This window comes from Artemia sp. Qi Xiang Cuo, chromosome 16 (genome assembly GCF_049724085.1).
Source record: "Artemia sp. Qi Xiang Cuo chromosome 16, ASM4972408v1, whole genome shotgun sequence".
Classification (NCBI taxonomy): Eukaryota; Metazoa; Arthropoda; class Branchiopoda; order Anostraca; family Artemiidae; genus Artemia; species Artemia sp. Qi Xiang Cuo.
The window spans coordinates 24,465,091-24,484,546 of NC_142809.1; the positions used below are offsets into that span (position 1 = coordinate 24,465,091).

The following is a 19,456-nucleotide window of genomic DNA, read 5'->3' on the forward strand; positions in this document are numbered from 1 at the left end:
GAGTCTCCCAGGCTAATAATTGAGACACACAAAGCTAGTACATTACTGAAATAATTTCTAGAGTAAGCAGGATGTCGAAAAATTTCCAAGATTTGACATTTTGGGTAGAGCTCAGAACCAGAAATTTCGAATTTAGGAAAGAAAGGAAATCCCAGTTCATTAGGGAAAGGCTAGGAGACCTATATTTGGTTCCCGTGAATGGCTTATTGTATGCTCTGGATGATTCTGACGAGAAAAAAGACATCATCAACATTGTTGATTTTTACGTTCCAATCGCGTTTGCTATAGTGATTTTCGTTCGAACACCGTCTATCTTTCCTCGTAATGTAAACAAATCCTTAAGTCGTCCTTGAAGAGATATATTAAAGCTCATTCTGCAGAGATAAAATATCTGCAGTTTGCCAGCTTGGCTACCCATTCATTATCGAACAAGAGTCCTTGGAATTTCTGATTATTTTGCTGCTGCAAAAAAAATTAATTTCTTAACGCAAGACGAACAGTCGGCTCATAATTTTGCCCCTGGATAGCAATCTTACCTGAGCACGAAGAAGAAGGTGAGTGCACTGGGAACCCATTTCTTCGCAGAGCATTTTAAATATCCGAGAATTCAGAGCTTTATTTAGCAAGTTTTATATCACTGGATAATACAACGTTTATTTATGGAGATTTTTTTTTTTACCACAAGCTGATCACGATGTATAATGCAATGGGTAGACAAAATGTCTGGGTCACTAATATTTTTTAGTCTTGCAAAAACTCCTGAACAATGTTTAGGCATATTTGTTGCACCGTCTGTGCAAATGCCAATACATTTTTTCTACTCAATTTCGTGCTTCAGGAAATGACTATAAAGTGCTTTAAAAATCTCGAAGCTAGTTACTCTGCCCTGCAGGCTCAACGGAAAAAAAAGTCTTCTTATAATTCTCCTTGAAACTCCTTCCTTACGACACAAAAGACAAGTGCTTTGTTACTGACGTCTATAGATTCATCAGGTTGAATTTAATAAAATGGAAAATTTTTTCCATTGTTATAACTTGATTTTCAATATCTTCAGCACTTTCTTCAATTCTTCTACTGAAAATGTTAGCAGACATAAGAATTAACCTCAGTTTTTGGATTGCCTGTTTTCCCAAAACAGCTTCAGAGGCTTGTAATATGCAAGATTTGAATTAGTCTTCTTCAATCACATATAGATTTTTATTCCGTGCAATTTGGAGTGCTATCAAGTAGGAAGCTATTAATAGGGACTTATCTTCAGTAACCTTATTTTCTAAGGCCACTAATTGTTTTTTTTCATACCTTCATGCGCTCTTTGAAAATATTCAAGTTGTTTGTAAAAAAAATATGGGTGTTTTAGTTGCAAGTAAATTTTAAGTTTTAACGGTTTAACGGCAGCATTAGATAAACTTTCATGATAAATAACACAAAGAAGCCACGGGTTCAGCTCACTACCAGGTTCTTTGAAAAAATCCAAATTTCAGGTAGTCTGAATCATATTTTCTCGATGTTTTGCGTTTTTCTTTTCACCTCCTTTTTGAATGTTCTTTGTAATGTTGTCTGACGAGGACTGCGGATGGTAAGTCTATGTGGATGTGGATAGTTCACTGATTAGCTGGCTATTATTGCTATTTTCATCACTTTATATTTACTTTTTCCAAAGAAGTGCAAAATATTCCCTTGCCTCGCTCAATAGTTTCAGGAAAGTCCATTGATTAAATAATTTACCATTTGATAGCTATCCTCTTCGCATGTTTCAACTTTGAGAGCACTTGCTCAAAAAGTGTTGGTTTACTTTCAAAGAGCTTATACCGGGCATCAGAAAATACGGAACAGGTAAGTTTCATAAAAGACTGGAGACTAGATCGAAAATTGAAACGGAATGAAACTTTTTCACGATCTTTTTTTCACAGAAATAGAAAGGCAAAAGGAAATGCATCCAGTCATAGACATTTATAAACGTTAAATAATGTACAGGAGCAGAAATAGTTAATGTGCCAAAAAAAACTCATGTCAATTTTTTTTATCCTTTCTCAGTCACAATAAAGCTATATAATATTAAACGTTACTTTTATTATTTTTCATCTATGATAAGTTTCCTTATTTTTTTTTTCTTTTCTTATGTTCATGAAATACAAAAAATAGACATTGTTTAATAATGGTCCATTTTCTTAGTGGACCACCTAAACATTTTTACCAGTGGTCCATGGACCACAGGTTGGTGACATCTCTAAACCACTTCCAGTCCACCATATTTCGCTGAGAATCAGTATATAAATCAGATATTGTCTTATTTCGTCAATAGCTTGTTCTTTTTTTGAAATCTGGCTTCTAGTTCTTACATTCCAAAAAATCTTCATTGTTTCTTTCAAAGTCAAAAATTGAGTTCGGGGGAAAGCAGGGATTGTCATCTTGGAGGAGGTTGTATCCAAGGCACTTTTAGACGTTTCTGTCACAAGGCTTTTCCTCCCAAGAATTTCCCCTAAAGGTCCTGGGTGTGGGTTGCAAACCCAAAGTACAACACTGCTCACTTTATTCAGGCTTGGGAGTGGCTACTGTGCACACCAAAGCATACACAATAGGCAGAGTTATTAACTGCTAGAGTTTGAAAAATACCTTACCCTTTGTATTTTGTTTAAAAAAACGAATTCTGTAAACATTACGCAAAAGTTTTTCTTGTGTAAATCAGGGTATGGGTGGTATACATTTTCGGAGGGGGGGGGGGTTAAACTGAATATCGCTTTTATGCCTATTATTCCATTAACAATCAAAGCTTCACCTCCTAGTGCTCCACGATAAAACTGATAATAGAGAAAAAAAAGGGTTGGAACCGCTTTATACATGCAAATGTGCCTGTTTACAACTCATGGTTTTACGGAAACCAAATTAAAACGGAGTGAAATCACACTTACTTATTACATGTACGAGGGTTACATATTCAAATTTTTTTATAAATACACATAAAACCGTTATAGGGCGATAAGTAGAGCAAGTGTTTCCAGGTTTACCACGCTTTACACAGAAGTGACAAGACCTGACAGAAAGCTGTCAGGAACCAGAGATTGAGCGAGGCAGATTTGAAAAAGCAACTGTATATGTGATATCAGAACTGGGATCTCAAACGCAAGGAATTTTGAGCAAAACTGTCAAGATTTTCGGATCTTTTTAGCTGTTTAATAACCTCTTGTACATCATTTAAATTGACCGACACTACCTTTTCCTGTGACAATGAATTATGCGAAAAAATTGCACTCAATAAATTATAATATAACTGATGCAAGGATTCGTCACATCTTGAAAAAACATTTGTATAATGTGACACGAAGTCACTAAAATCATGTGAAGACTGCACTTTAAGCTGATACTCACTCCCCTTAAAAACTCTACCCCATGATTTTTGATCTGTGGGAACATCCAACCCTTTTAAGCGAGTATTTCTCAGAGCAAGTTTATATTCCTTTTTGTTTTCTGCTTCAGACGAAACACTGTTCCCGCTTGGGGGCGTTCACATGTGAAGCACACGCTGAGCCAGAATCTAACTCTTTTCTTTGCAGAAATAACATCATCATTTATTGATCAAACAGGCTTCCTCGTGCCATTGCGTAAACGCTCAACTGGGACAGCCATTTTAGCCACGGATTTTAAACAGAACACTATTTCCGCATAATAAAAATTCCGATCTAGCTCCGCTTCGGGGCTAGGGACAGAACACAGGAGAAGAAGGTAAGGCACTTTGATCGGGAAAGCTGTGCATGGAGTGTAGAGTTAAACAATACCAGATCACAACAGTTCCAATTATATTTCATGCACCACTTGTCACTGCGTCCTGCTGGACAATTAGTCATATTAGAGAGATAGGGAACAGATGAATTACAAGTGAGGGGTAAATGATCGTTGCCGATTTTTTCAGCGTCAACATAAATATCTAAACGTATAATTGAATCGCAAGATACTATCACATGGTGTAATTAGGAACTCCAGAACCTCTGTTATGGACATAAGTGTAAGATGGTCCTCGGTAGCTATATAATATCCATTTGCTAGAGTACCTAAATGCAGCGATCCTCTGTTAGATTTCACAAGAGGGTCGGTATTAAAATCACCTGGTAATGGAACTCAGGTCATTTAAAAGTGTTTTCAAAGTGTCACAGGCCTTTGCGAACGAGGACAGCGATTTTGCTGTTTTTTGAATCGCTAAGATACTTTGGCTTGAGAATACCTGGGTTGGCACAATTGAGCTAGACTGTATAAATATAGTTAGGTCGCCTGATGGTCGTCCACGAGTTTTAGTCGTCTCTGTAGTGAAGACATGGTGAGACCAAGAACGTTTGAGAATAGGCAAATTTACTTGTGTTAGAAAATGTTCTTGCATAAGAACCACATCATTTTCTATTAATTTATTTATTTTCTGATTTTTGTCTTTGATACCCTTTATGATGCAAACTTCAATAATCGATGGCTCATTTTTGGTTCTCGGACAAGTCTGCTTAGAGAACTAGGCATCTCAGGCTATACGAAACATGGTCACCTTTGCAGTTTATACATTTTGATAAGGCTGTGCATGGCTGAACTTTCGAATTGCTGTGTGACCCAGCACAACGAGAGTATTTTGCACTGGTAGTGGGAAGGTTACAATTGTCAACACAGTGATCAAGAGATTGACATCGGAAGCATCTTCTTGGCAGGGACTGATATATCTTTACGCGGTAGAGTTCATAACCAATATAGAAACCAAGACTCATGGACTCATCACGAGCAGTTTTATTAAGAAATTCAAGACGGAAAGTTCTCGAGGTCCCGATTTTCAAGGCATCAACCAGTTCAGGAATAAAAGATTTCAGTTCATCGCTTTTAATATTTTCAAGGAATCCACGGATGATACCGAAAATCTTTCGGTCTCTCACTTTAGTGGTAACGTTAGGGATATGTTCACAGGCAGCCTTCACAAGTTCTGCTGCCGATTTTTTGTCACCAGTTTTCTCGATCCTATGTTTTTGAGGTGGATGAAACCTTAAAGAAACAACTCCTTCATGGCCTTCAAGATTGTCCAATTTGGCTTTACGGAGGTTTGGGTTTGACAAATTCACTGGGGGATTTTTTAGTATGACAGCATAACTTTACTTTTGTGGGTCAACATGAGGATCAGCGTGGTTGCACAAATGTGGTGCCCCGTTCAAAAAATTACTCAGCAAAAGAGCGCACTTCAAGCAGACATTGGTTAACAGACTTATTTAGAAGTATACAAGCGTCAGCAGAAATAACTGGAACGTCACCAGGATGACGAATAACAAAATCTGGGACGGGAATTATTTCGTCCTCACACCTTTTAAAGGCAGAAAAAGTTACCATTATAACGTTTAAGCAGGCACTAGAACCCACACGCTTTCTAATTACCTTACCAGGAAAGCAATTCTGTAATATGAGCTTTTTGCCAGCTAACAAAGTTGAAAAATCGAAGAATTCGACTGCATTTCTTATGATCACGTCATATGAGAGGCCCTTTTCTAAGCATTACTGAAGTATAATTTAGGACAAGGCAAAAAACAAGCGTATCGGCTGTCCGAAGTTCTGCCATTTTAAGGCCAGGGTGGAAACCAGGGCTTGTAGCACAAAATGTGTCAACTCAGGAATCACAAACTCCAAGGAGTGGCAAAATCACGGATCCAAAGAGTTCCAGAGTCCGTTATTCAGGTATTATTCGATTACTTAATTAACTATTCAAATATTTTTAATATTTCTCTAATTTTTATCTCTTGTTTCACTCGATTATTGTTAAATTCACCGTATAATTCCTTAAACACGTGGGGAACCGCGTGTTTAACCTTAAACATGCAGGGAATTTCAGCTCAACAGTTAAGCTTGCAATGATATCCGATTTTAATGTTTGCACTTCAAAGAGATATCCTGTTCATAAAGAAAAACTTGCCGTACAGGTTTGTTAATAATCCAATGTTTACTACGATAATCCGGTGTTTATTTCTTATGGTTGGATGTTGACTTATAATGATTACCATAAACAAATTTAGAAGAGATATTTCTTTATTATTTCAGTAACAATTTCTGATCCCATAGCAAAAAAATTGAAATTGTATTCTCTTTCTTTAAAATTGCAGGCTATTTTTGTCCAGGATGTAATTTACAATTTGGATCAATTGTTGAATGGAGTTTTTACCAATATAAAATTTGGAGAAAATGCCTACCTAGCAACACTGCGATTTCAATTCAACCGTAGCTAAGAAGAAATAAAAGATTAAGTTTTTGTAAGACAGGCTACAAAGAAAGCTTTTCTTAATTTAAAGAAGTATGTCTGACAATGGAGATGCCTTCATGTGTGATGATGAAGAAGACTATGATCTGGTAAGGTTTAATTTTTTTCTCCAGATATCATGGTAATTTTTCTGACAAAGCACCCCCCCCCCTTGATGGTTCCTGATTTATTCTTCAGGCTTCTGTACTCTTGTCTTGATGAACTACTTTTGCCTAAATGAGAACAAAAGAATTGTGTGAGTAAAAGTTCTAGGCTAGATTAGGAGCTTTCATTGATCTTGGAAAGTAGGCCTAGCTAAGTAAAGCAAATATAACTCAGGAATAAATTCAGGAGGCAAATGTACCATGAAAATGTATCTTGAAGGTATTATCTCTACTATATTCTTATTTTAGGGGTTATAAGATTACATAGGCTAGGCTAGCCTAGTCTACACAGCAGGTCTATTTGCATAGCCTACCTATCTAAATTGTGACAAAAAAAATTACTTTGATTTTGAGTTTTTATTCTCTTTCGTCAATTTAAATTTTTGAATACATACTTCCTACTTTTTCAGTTATAATTTTAAGCTATATTGAGAGTTTTTTCATAACTTAACACTCAGACATCCAACTACAAGATAATTATAGATTATGTTTTGTTCTAAAACATCAACTTCAAGTTATCTTGTGGTTGTTTTTCTAGCCATTTTTGTGCAGCTACAGTCATACTTAGAATATGAAATGACATCAAATTTATGCCATCCCAGATTTGCTTCCAAGATTTGCATTTTGGTGTCCTCAGAAGGGCTTATCCCAGATTTGCTTCTCAACTACTCAGACTTTCTGTCTTGATTTAAGCCTAACCTACAATTAGCCATGTCTTGATGCCAACAAAACACTTGATTTTAATTCATCAGTGTTAATATCAATAGATGGCTTCTGGGAAAAGAACAAAAAATCAATGCTGGCTGGTGTGAACAGAAAATTTATTACAAAAAGTATAGTTACAAATAGTTGAAAATTCAAGATATAAAATGATTTTTATATGCTTTATTATTTATTTTTATTATTTATTCTTATAAAATTAATTTTATATAATATCTCAAAATTGCCATGAGAGTCAATGTGTTAAAAAACAAATTTTACAGATCTTTAAAACCTTACAAATTGGGGTTAAACCAAGGTATGAGACTTAAAATACTCTTTCTTGTGCTTCATCTAAGCATAAGATATATTTTATAACAAGCAATTGTGTATGTATTTAAGCATGTAATTGTCCTTTACTAAGTTGCAGCTACTTCTGCAGCAACAATGTACATGTTTATAAATTGTGTCTTGAGAATGGTTCCTTTCTTTTGAAAATTAGTAACCTGGGATTTTCTGGCTTGAAAAAAAAAACAATCTAGATACGTCACAAGTTTGAGAAAATTCAACAAGAGCCTTAATTTTGATAAAAATTCATGTGAGTGGCATGAAGCACAAACAAGATCTTTGGATAGAAGACATGCAGCAACAAGCATCACAAAAAATCCTAAATGAAAATAATGGACAGCAAAATCTGCAGTTAGAAGAAAAGTGACAGGGATGATTACATCGAAATCGTAAATGAAATCTGCTGTTAGAAGAGAAGCAACAGTGAGAATCACAACAAGTCCAAAAAGAAAACAAATCCTATAAAATGGATGTTTTCATGATGTATTAATAGGAAGGAGGAATTGAATTCACACCAGAATTTCCTAATTCAATGGAAATTGCTGATTTGAAACCCCATGAATTAAAACTAAAGAATAATGCAATGATTATGCTAATGCATTATTTGAGAATCAAGTGTATACAATCCTGCTGCATGCCAAGTGGCAGGGCTCAGGCAAAGCTGGGGCTCCTTGTTCTATTTTTTATTTCTCATTTGCTTTTTATTGCTCAAATCACTGTGCATCCTTTACTACCATAATTGGCATTTTACTACCTTATTAGCATCATGTCATTGTGAAAGTACAAGAGCAGTTGGATAAATGTATTATTTAAAAATGGAAGTAAATGTGAAAATTTGATTAGTAGAGACTTTCTACATATTATAAGGTTTTCTTGTAATTTTAAATATTGCCTAGGGCTATATCTAGTTATATTAAGGGGGGGGGGGACTTTTTCAAGATAGTGACCATTATACTGGGAAACAGTGTTGATAATAGAATTTAATGGTATGACTTATTATTCTAGAGCTTTCTTAAAAAGATCCCATAGAATAGTGTTACTCTTTTATAATTACTCTTGTACAAATAGATCTATCTAAACAACAAATAGACCACAAACCCTCTTTAACTTACTGAAACAATATATAATATTTGTGGTTAAGCTCAACTCTTCAGCGGTCTTTAATTTGAAATAAACTAAATGAAGATAAATAAAAGTTCAAATAGGGATAAAATCCTTTTAATAGACAGTGATGATAGAAATTCACAAAATCTGGTATTTTGTGATACGAAATTCACGATATCTGGTATTTTTGTGAATTTCTATCATCACTGTCTATTAAAAGGATTTTATCCCTATTTGAACTTTTATTTATCGTCATGGAAAGGCAGTGTGGTCTCCAAAATTATCTAAACTAAATGAAGAAACAAAGACCATGTTTACCTCTGCTCTAGTGAGTTAGAATTGCACTTGTTAATAGCAGAAGCACTACTGGCAAGGCTGCCAAAGATTTTTGGTGAAATTGTCAGTTTTTTGGCTAAAAAGGGTCTTTTGGTACCATTTTGAAACTCTAAAAGTCTCACATTTGAGATGATAATAACGACAGAAATACAGAGGGGTGCTGCAACAGTAAGCTTACCCTGCCTATATTTTCAGGTTAGATGTAGTCTATAAGGTATTTTTGGTAAATCATACTAAGATTTTATTTACTGATTTGTACTACATCTATTTATATATCCCAAGCTTTCAAAAAATCAAAAATAACAAAGTTATTCAGGTTTTTTGGCAAAATTTTCCATGAGTAATACCATTTTAAGAATTACATTTGTTTTAAGAAAACAAAGAAAACCAACAAGGGTTTTTGCCAATATAAAAAAAGGCAAAGCATGTACAGCCAATTTGGTCACAGAATATTTTTTAAAAATCACAAAATTTACTGAAATAATATGATAAGGAAAAATTTTCATGATATCAAGCTATAAATAAACTAGCTATAATTATGCAACTTAATAAACAAACTTAAGTAATAGTTCCAAGGCTAAATATAAGTTTATGTCTTGTTATCCATTACGAATAAATACATGTATATAATACATACTACACAATACAATTATACATGTGTATGAGCTGTTAACAATGTCAATTGGCAAGAGCTGAAGACTTATGCTGTCAACAGTTGTGAGAGGCAATAAAGAGAGAGAGGTAGTGTGAATTTGCAAGGGGGGGGGGGCAATGCTGTAGCCCATTATTAGCACAGGCCAAAGGCCCAAGGAAAGAGGCACAAAAAGCTGGTACATCAATCCTGTTGTATGAACCACTTAAATTGTTAACTTTAAAATTTAAGTTCAGTTAACATCAGAGAAGTTTTAACCTTATTTTCTAATACTATATAATTGCAAACAAGTAAATAACTGTTACTCATAGGGTTTTATACATCAATCCTCCATCCCCAGAGAAGAGTAACATTACTGCTGTATTATGATAATTCATATCACAATGTTTTAAAAAAATTTTGCATATAAAGTTCTTGTCATCATTATAAATTGGTTATAAAATACTGTTAAAATCAATCAAAATTAGTATCATGTAAAAGCAGCAAGATTTGATTTTAATTTATTAAACTTTCACACTAATAAATACATTCTGTATTTTTAGGAATGTTGATAATACCACCCCAACTCACTTTTTCACTTTTACAGAATACAGTAGTACCTGTCAACACCAACACAAAATTTACTCACCATGTTCATGGAAAAGAATAGGCCAAAACTCTTCATCTAGCCAAGTGTGGAAGACTGGGAATTCACTTCCATTGGAAATAGTTGCAAGTACCACAGTCCAGTCTTTCAAAAGTAGTTTAGCCTCTACAGATTTCTATGCTAGGTCCTATCACGATCCATTTTGAGATTGACTTTTGTATTAGCTGATTTGTGACAGTGTGTTTTCAGTCATTTTTTAGGCTTACTTTTTGGTATGTTTCAATTATTAACAGATATGTTTCAGTTAGTTTGGTATGCTATGTTTGTGTTTTCAGAGTGTATGTTTTCAGTTACTGTATGTTTTTGTTATGTCATTGACATTGTTATAGACTTTTCTATAATTGTTTAGTATGACAAGCTTGTTAAGCTTACTGTATTTTGGTATTAATAAAGAAATAAATAAAAAGATATTTCTGCAATATTCTAATATGAATATTCTGCAATATTCACAATAGCCTAACTGGAAAAATCTCAGCCTTAGGGGGATGGTAAATATATTTTACCCATCATAGTTGAGTGGTTAGCACTCCAGACTTGAAATTCTTAAATCAGGGGTTTTGAGTTCTAGAGTATGATCCCAGCCAAAGGCATTGAATCAGGAGATCAGTACCTTTGCAACACAGAGCATTTTTCAGCATGTGAAAAAGTTTTTTTTTCCTAAAGTATTGATATTTATTATTTATTTTTTTTTACTAGGAATATTCTGAGGAATCTACTTCTGAGCCAGATGTTGACTTAGAAAACCAATATTATAACTCAAAAGCTTTAAAGGATGACAATCCAGAGGCTGCTCTTGCTTCCTTTCAAAGAGTCCTTGATTTAGAGAATGGAGAGAAAGGAGAATGGGGGTTCAAGGCCCTCAAGCAGATGACAAAGACTAACTTCAAAATGGTAAGTAAACAGGAATTCGTTTTATTATTATATTTAGCTCAAATGTTAACCAAAATGGAAAGGCTGTTTACATTCAGATGAACTATTAAGTTAGAGGAAAGAAGATTTCTTGGCAGGCATTGCCCAATCTTTGAGTGTTATAAAGTGTATGAGAGAATTCATTTTATGTTAATAAAAAACAAAAGCAGTATTTTCATCCAGATGGGCTATTAAATCAGAGGAAATAAAATGACTTATTATTATTATAAATTATTGTCATTGTGGGGTGGACCCAAGTAGCATCAAGGCTCAGGCTTCAAAGACCCATTACCTCCACCAGGCTTGAACCCCAGGTAAAGCAGGTAGGAGCAACTGGGACCTAGAGTTAAATCTTTTGGCCACATTGCAGTTAAAATTACCATTTATTATAACACTGCCATATTTGTCACAGAAATTGTGAATAACTTTCATGAGTTTAGCACAGGCGCTTGTAAATTGTTCCTCAGGCACCAGATCATGACAATCTGTTGGCAGATAAACAGAAAATATACAGGTCTGACCAACTTTCACAGCAATAAAATAATTGTTTTCTGCAATTAATTCTGTGGACCACCAAGAACTCACAAGCACTGCAACGCCCCCAGAGGGCCTCCCTCTTCTGGATCAAACTGCTGGAACTGTGAAACATGAATACTGTCACTGTATTTTACTAGGGACAAAGAGTGAGAGGTTAGGAAATGTTCTTATAAGCGGAGTACATCATTGCAGCATAGTGTGCTTTCTATGAATAGTTGTTTCATGGTGATAGCACTATTTACATTCCATGTACAGACTCTAAGCAGGGCATTCATCATTTGTTACTCAGGAGCACCTTTGCCACTTGATATTTGATGCTATGGCATGGGTGATCAGTGGAGCCACAAAGCATACACTTCTCATCCCCAGAACAGGGGCTCGTTGCACAGGCAAACAGCTTTTATTGAATCTGAGGCTTTGAGGGAGCTGTTGCATGCATCAACATTCCAGCAAGAGACAAAATTACTTTTCACTACGGCATCCTGCTTATAATACTGAACTGCTCTGGCTGCAATATCATCACTTTTATTCCCCTGTTTGATAGTGCAAGTCACAAAGTTTAGAATTGGATTGTAAACAAGTTACTGGCCTTTCTCCCTAGAGTCAATGCCAGCACATATCACAATGAAATGGCCCAGAGTGGGAAGGCAGATGCCATTGTGAGAAGGCAGAAAAAAGTGCATAGGAGGGGGCTAGTTGCCCTTGTACCACCTTTTAACATACCCTGGAAATGGGTTAGTTTAAATGATTTGAAAGTGATTTTAGCTTAGTGATTTTGTGATCTGGTTTAGTTTTATTTAGTGATCTGGTTTAGTTTGATTTAGTTTAACATGCCCCTCAATATACCCCCAAGCTTCATCTTAATATCCTTGGACTTTTCAAACGCACCCAGAATCAAACATCCCCCTTTTTCCTAATGATAAATCCTGCATGTATAAAAAGAAAAATTGCATAATTTAGAGTCCTTACCCTTGGTTGTGGATGGTATTGCATCCCCAGAGGCATAGTTATTAGACCTTTTGACTATTTTGAACAAAATCCCTTTTTCAAAAATTGTGATCAGTATTTAGAGGAGGAGGCATCTAAAGGGCATGGGGAAGTGGGCTGGTTGCCCTATGATAACTCTTCAACCACATCTTAATACCCTTGGCGTTTTGGATACTCCCAGAATCAAATCTTTCTACTTTCCCAGTCAATGAAACCCAGCATGTGCACAATGCATAAATTGCATAATTTACAATCTTTGCTCAGGAGCTGTGGGGGACTAGGCATCCCTGGATGCCTAACTATTAAACTAGTTTGAACAAAATGATAATCATGAAGTTTCAATCATTGTTAAGGAGAGGAGGCACAAAAAAGGCCAAAGAGGGGATAGGCTGGTTGGCCTCTAATCTCTCTTCAACATCCTCTCAATATACCTTGAAAGTATGAACTTAATACCCTCAGCCATTTCTTAGATATTGTTAATATACCCTTTTGACTACCACCATGCACGTAGTGTGTTTTGATTGTTTTCAGCATCCCCTGCAAACGCTGTGGGGCTTATGTCATCCCCATAAGCATAGATATTTGATGTTTAGACTATTTTGAACAAGATGGGTATTTCAAAACTTTCATTGAGTGTTTTTAGAGGAAGGGTAGCTGAAAAGGGTATGGAAGGGGGGTTGGCAGCTCTCCAACCACTTTTCAACATCCCCTTCAAAATGCTCAGAAAGTTTAAACTTCCCTCAGCCGTTCTTAAAATATTAGAGATCTGCCTTTTTGATATACTAGATGCAGATAGTGCCATTTGAATTAGTCTAACATGCCCCTCAGCATTTTCCCTTAGCCTTTTTCGATACGCCCAGAATCAAATATTTCCCCTTTTCCTAATGATCAATCCTGTATGTAAACAATGGGCAAATTGTATAATTCAAAATCCTTGTCCCAGGGCTCGAGGGGGGGGGGGACTTTGTATCTCAGGGGTCATAGTTATTACATCTTTTGGCTAGTTTAAACAAAATGACAATTTGAAAGTTTTGATCAGTGTTGAGGAGAGGGGGACAAAAAAAAGCAAGGAGGGGGGATTGGGTTCTTGTTGCCCTGCAATCTTTCTTTGACACCCCCTCAACATGCCCTGAAAGTTTGACCTTAGTATCCCTCATTCATTCCTGAGATATTGCTGATATTCTTTTGACAACCTGAACCACATTGTGTGTTTTGATTTTTTTTGGCATCACTTTAACGTTTCACTCTAATACCGTTAGCTGTTTTCAGCTTTTTTCCTGGGGGTTGTTGAGGGTTTTATCAATCCTGGAGTAATAGTTTATTGACTTTTGGACTATTTTGAACAAAATTGCTATTTCAAAGTTTTGACCAGATGCATTTGGGGAAAAATGGCTTGGAAAAGAGGGGGGGGGGGGATAGTTGTCCTCTGGTCACTTTTGACTCTGAAAAAGGGCACTAGAACAATCAATTCCAATGCTATGAACCCCCCTCCAAAGTTTAGATGACCACCCTCTCCATATGAAGTACCTCTTGGGAAAAATAATAACACATTGAAGCCTTATGGCTGTTTATTATATGCAATGCTGAAGTGTTGCCTCTGATATTGCTGTTGTGCCCTTTTGACAGCCCTCCTGCATATAGTGTGTTTTGATTTCGTTTGACACCCCCTCTACATTTTCTAAAAGTTTTACTTTAATACCATTCAACAACCTCTTGACATACCTTGAAAGTTTCAACTTAATAATCCTAGCTGTTCCTTAAATATTGCTGATACTCCCTTTTCACAACCAGTAAGCACATAGTGAATTTTGATTGTGTTCAGTATCCCTCTCAACATTTCCTTAAAGTTTTGCTTTAATTCCGTAAGTTTTCTTTTGAGACCCAAGATCAAACATACTCTCTTTTCCCAATAAAAAACTTATATGTTGACAATGGGCAACTTGCATAACTTAAGCCATTGCCCCAAGGGCTGTAGGGGGTTGGGTTAACTCTGGAGGCATAGTTATTTGACCTTCTGACTATTTTGAACAAATTAGCTATCTCAATATTTTATTGGATGCAATTAGGGAAAAAGAGGTAGAGGGGGGGGGGGGGGGCTGATTGTCCTTTGATCACTTTTGGCTCTTAAAAAGGGGCACTAGAACTTTCGGTTTTCGAATGAGCCCCCTCTGAAGTTCATACGACCACTCCTTTTTTATGAAGTGCCTCTGGGAAAAGCATAAAATACTTCAGCAAGGTAGCCCTTTACTATAGGCAACACTATAGTATTGCCTACTGATATGAAACAGCTATTCACAAGAAAACCTGGCTTTGATTTATTCTCGGTTTTTCCTGTGTTACAAGATAGAAAATTTTACATTTTCGTTAATTGAGCATAATTTTTTGGTATAATTCCAAGCTCACACAAGGATCTAACCATAGGTATCCTTGGGCACCCCCAGACATTATTCCAGGCCACAGGACTTGCCTGTGGAAAACCCTACAAGATTGATGGTTACAAAAGTTTGTCTTTGCCAGAAAACTTTCTCTGACGTAAACATTCCTTAATATTCTCTCTGATGTAAAAAATTTCACAATGTTCATTTATAGTCTTCCAGGGGAGAGTATAATTTTGCTATTCGATGTGTATTTTTAAATTCTTACCCAAAAATAATTCAAATGGACTATATTGCGAACTTCCATGTGTCTCATCAGTAACACTAAAAAAAGTCTATCATGTCCATGCAAACATTATTTGGTAAATTTAACACAAAATAAATACAAAAAAAGTAGAATGATGATTCCCAAAGAAGATTTGAATTACTTTGTGTTCATTTTTTTTTTTGTTCATTCGATTTTTCTTTTAGGGTTGCTATGAAGAAATGATGAATCGATATAAACAGCTTCTTACATACATAAAATCAGCAGTTACAAGAAACCATAGTGAAAAATCTATTAACTCAATATTGGACTATATATCCACTGCAAAAAATATGGACTTGCTTCAAGAATTCTATGAGACGACCTTGGATGCTTTAAAAGACGCCAAGAATGACCGGTTATGGTTCAAAACTAACTCGAAACTAGGGAAGCTTTACTTTGATCGTGGTGAATATGGCAAACTAGCTAAGATTTTGAAGCAACTTCACCAATCTTGTCAAACAGATGAAGGAGAAGATGATTTGAAGAAGGGTACTCAACTTCTTGAAGTTTATGCTTTAGAAATCCAGATGTACACAGCTCAGAAAAATAATAAGAAGCAGAAAGCCTTATATGAATTATCCTTACATATCAAGTCAGCTATACCACATCCACTTACTATGGGGGTAATAAGAGGTAATTGGTTGGCTTTTATACTTCTTGTCTCTACCCGTGAATTATATTTGCATAATGCATGCAGATTTATGAGCTCATAGTAGCTCTGAGGTAGATCTTTTGTGAAAAAAAAAATCTTGGTATATTTAACTACCTCTGATTCTTGAGAAAATACAGGACACATTTAAAGTATAAAACAAGGAGAAATTATATTTTTTCCACCCTTCCAGTGATTTGCTGTGCCATATGCCTGAGCACCAAGTTGAGTGAAGCAAGGTTCAACTGCAAGGGCCGAAGGCCCAAGCAAGTTGTTTTTGATCACCAAAGAAAGGGAATTGAGGATGATTAAATTTTAACATTATGTGGAATAGCCAGAGTTAGCAGTTGGCTTGCTTGGAGCTTTTACAAAAAGGATTTGTTCTATTTAAGATTAGATGGTTGAGTTACACCAGGAATTTAAACAATGTTGCCAGAATTCAAGAAGGGAATATTTGGAAAGAAGGAGAAATCTCACTTCAGAAAATTAGAAATTGTTAGTTCTTGAATTTTTGATTGTTGGGTTGATTTAATTATATGAAATCGTTGGTAGTTATTAGTTAAAGAAACTTTGTCTACGCTTGATGCTCTTACTCTTATCTCTTAGTTCTTCCTTGACAATCTTTGGTGCATTGGGCATCGACAAATTCCCTGTAGACATCTTGCATCTTTGTTCTAGCTAGGATATCCTCCCACTGGGGTTTTAGTGAAATATACATAAATCAGAGAGCACGGTCGTATGTGCGTCTGAGCGTATTTTTCGGTCTCCGTCGACGCTCACGTGGCTGCCATTGCTGCACTTGGTGTGGGATCCTTGCATTCTCTATCTGGAGGACTTGTTCATATTAATTTCTTCTTTTCTTCTTCACCACTTCAGAAATAAACGGCTTGCCAGTTTTCTGGCGGATCTCACTGTTACTAAATTTTTGTTGCCAGTTGGCATTTAATGTGCTCAAAACATATTTTTGAATAATGCTAGTCTTTTCTCTGTCTTTATATCGAGTTTCCAGCATATAACAGAACTGACATGACGTTGCTGTTAAGAAGTCACAGTTTCAAGGGAATAGGGTACTTCTTTGAACTCTAAATTGGTCTGAGCTTATTGAAGGTGGTGTTTTCCATACTTTTCTTTTCTTAATCTCATTTTTCAATTCAGTTTCGTATTCAACCCAGCTGCTGAGGTATTTGAATTCATGGATTTGCTCTGTTCTACTATTTCTACATATCAATTCAAGTGGTAAGCCTGATGTTATCATTGACTTCGTTTTGTCAATGTTCATTTTTCTGTCCAACTCGCTCTGCTTTATCGCTGATTTTGTCAAAGAGTTGTTGGAACCAATGTTCCACACTTTCCAAAACTGCCATATCATCAGAAAAATCTAGGTCAGACAAAAGTTTGTTTCCCACTGTTACTCCAAAGCCAGTCGCTTCCCTCAAAATATAATCTGTCAAAACAGCAAATAAGAACAGTATAAACCACATACTTGCCTTACTCCTGACATTATTTTGAAATATCTAGTGGTCCTGATTTCCGTCTTGATGCTGCTCTGAGTGTTTTCATAAAAGGCTATAATCTGGCTTATTATCTTCTTAGGAATACCATAATATGCAGGATTCCCCAGAGGGTCTCGGTCCACTGAATCAGACATTTTCAAAGTAAAAGAAAAGCATTTAGATCTTGCTGGATCACTCATTGGCCTCTTTTATAAGGGCCATTAGGCCAAATATTAGGTCTGAGCAAGATCTACCACTCTCAAATATAGGTTGAGGGCCATCTTCAGTGGCTCAGGGTCTGTTCCCTACTGCAGCAAGGTTGGATAACAAGCTTGCTACATGCATCAACTGAAACGTCGATTCGACTGCTTTGCGCCAGCAATAGCTCTGGAGGATCTTTAGGCGCTAGGCTACCTTCAGTCTTTCGAGCATGATAAGAGCCACTTCCGTGCTTGGTATAGATATCAGGTTTATTCCCAGACATTTGTTGTAAACAGGTGCATTGCCTTTCTTGACACCTTTATTTTTATGCCTTTGGTAAAATCAACAGGGACTTTTTCAGATTGCCAAATTGATGCAGCCAGCATAGTTCAAATGGAAACACCCATGATTACTGTCACCTTCACCGTTTCTTAGGTAATGTAAACTTCACCAGGCGATCTTTTATTCTTGAGCCTCTTCATTGCCACAAGTATTTCTGTCGCTGTGGGAAGACTCATCAATATATAGGTTCAGGAAGCTAGAAGCTGGTTGGTCCGATTGTCAGATCATTGCTCAGAGCATAATATATCAGAAAGGATCTGTTTTCATTCATTTCAGTAATACTATGGCTTCCTAAAACTTGACAGTTTCTTTCTTTTCTGACCTTCTCATTGAAGTCTCCAACAACAAAACGGAGGTCACAGGATGGAACATCCGCTGTCAGTGACCAAAGAGTTTTGCAGAGTGACTCCTTGTCAGCATGATCTGAATCGTTGGCTAGAGTATGGCATGCAATGACAAAGAGTTTTAGATGACTAGTTACACATCTTGAAAGTTAGTATCGTTCGCTTACTGGCTTCCATTTGACCAGGGCTTGAGTGGCTTGAGAAGAGAGCATGATCCCAACTCAAGCCTGGTGCTGAGATTTATTTCCCCTGCAGATCAGGATGTATCCATCACATGGCTGTTCCTGTCTGGGTCCAATCCACATGACTTTGCTTAGAGCAAGGAGCTTATATTTCCTTGCTCTAAGCAAAGCTAAAGCCTTGCTCTAAATATCTAGCTTATATTTCTTCATCTCTCTGAATACTTGTTCAGTCTTTGTCAGCTGGTTTTGGATTTTGGATTGGGAGTCCAGAGCTTTGCAGAGCTTCAGAAGGGGATTGTTTCAACAAAGATTGATGAATGATAGCTTTTTGATGGTAATTTTAAAGCGCGTCATTTTTTTTACTCACATCTTTTCCATATCTAGAGAACTTAACTTTGACACCGCACGACTCGGGGGGTGTTGATTAATGTTATTATGATTTTTATTATTGGTGGGTATAGTTTCATTTTCTGTATTATTTTTTTTTGTATCAAATTGCTAGTGGGGGAGGAAAATTAGAATTTATTATGGTCCCTTTATTTAATTTTTTGGCCATGCTCTGTCATGTTGTACACTGTTGAGACGACTTCTTTGAGGTAGAGTCGACATTGAACCCCACTTCCTCTTTATTCTTTTAAAAATGTGTATTTTTTTATTAGTACTTATGCAAATTTTTGACGCTTTTCTGCCTTTAGTGTAAATTAGTGACTGGCTAATTTAATAAATTAGTGATCTGAAAAACCGGCATTGCAAAGAAGGTAACTAAGCCCCATATCTAGAGCAGTGGTTCCTAACCGATTTTGGACCATGCTCCACCTAGGCCTTTCTAAAATCCTGATATTTAAATTTTAATATTAAGAATTTTACGTGGATTCACCTGAAGGAAGCTTAAGAGACCATTAAAGGGCTGGGCACACGTAGCTGATTTCGGAAACTG

General features: G+C 36.2%; 1 protein-coding gene across 1 annotated transcript in view; it reads left to right on the plus strand.

Moving 5' to 3' along the window:
* The first annotated feature begins 6,182 nt into the window (after positions 1 to 6,182).
* Positions 6,183 to 19,456, plus strand: part of alien (COP9 signalosome complex subunit 2 alien) — a 66,837-nt gene continuing 53,563 nt past the window's right edge. The window contains exons 1-3 of the mRNA XM_089102652.1: positions 6,183 to 6,354; positions 10,890 to 11,084; positions 15,473 to 15,941. Coding sequence (XP_088958778.1) covers positions 6,301 to 6,354; positions 10,890 to 11,084; positions 15,473 to 15,941 — 718 coding nt within the window. The 5' untranslated portion in view covers positions 6,183 to 6,300. The remainder of the gene's footprint in view (positions 6,355 to 10,889; positions 11,085 to 15,472; positions 15,942 to 19,456) is intronic.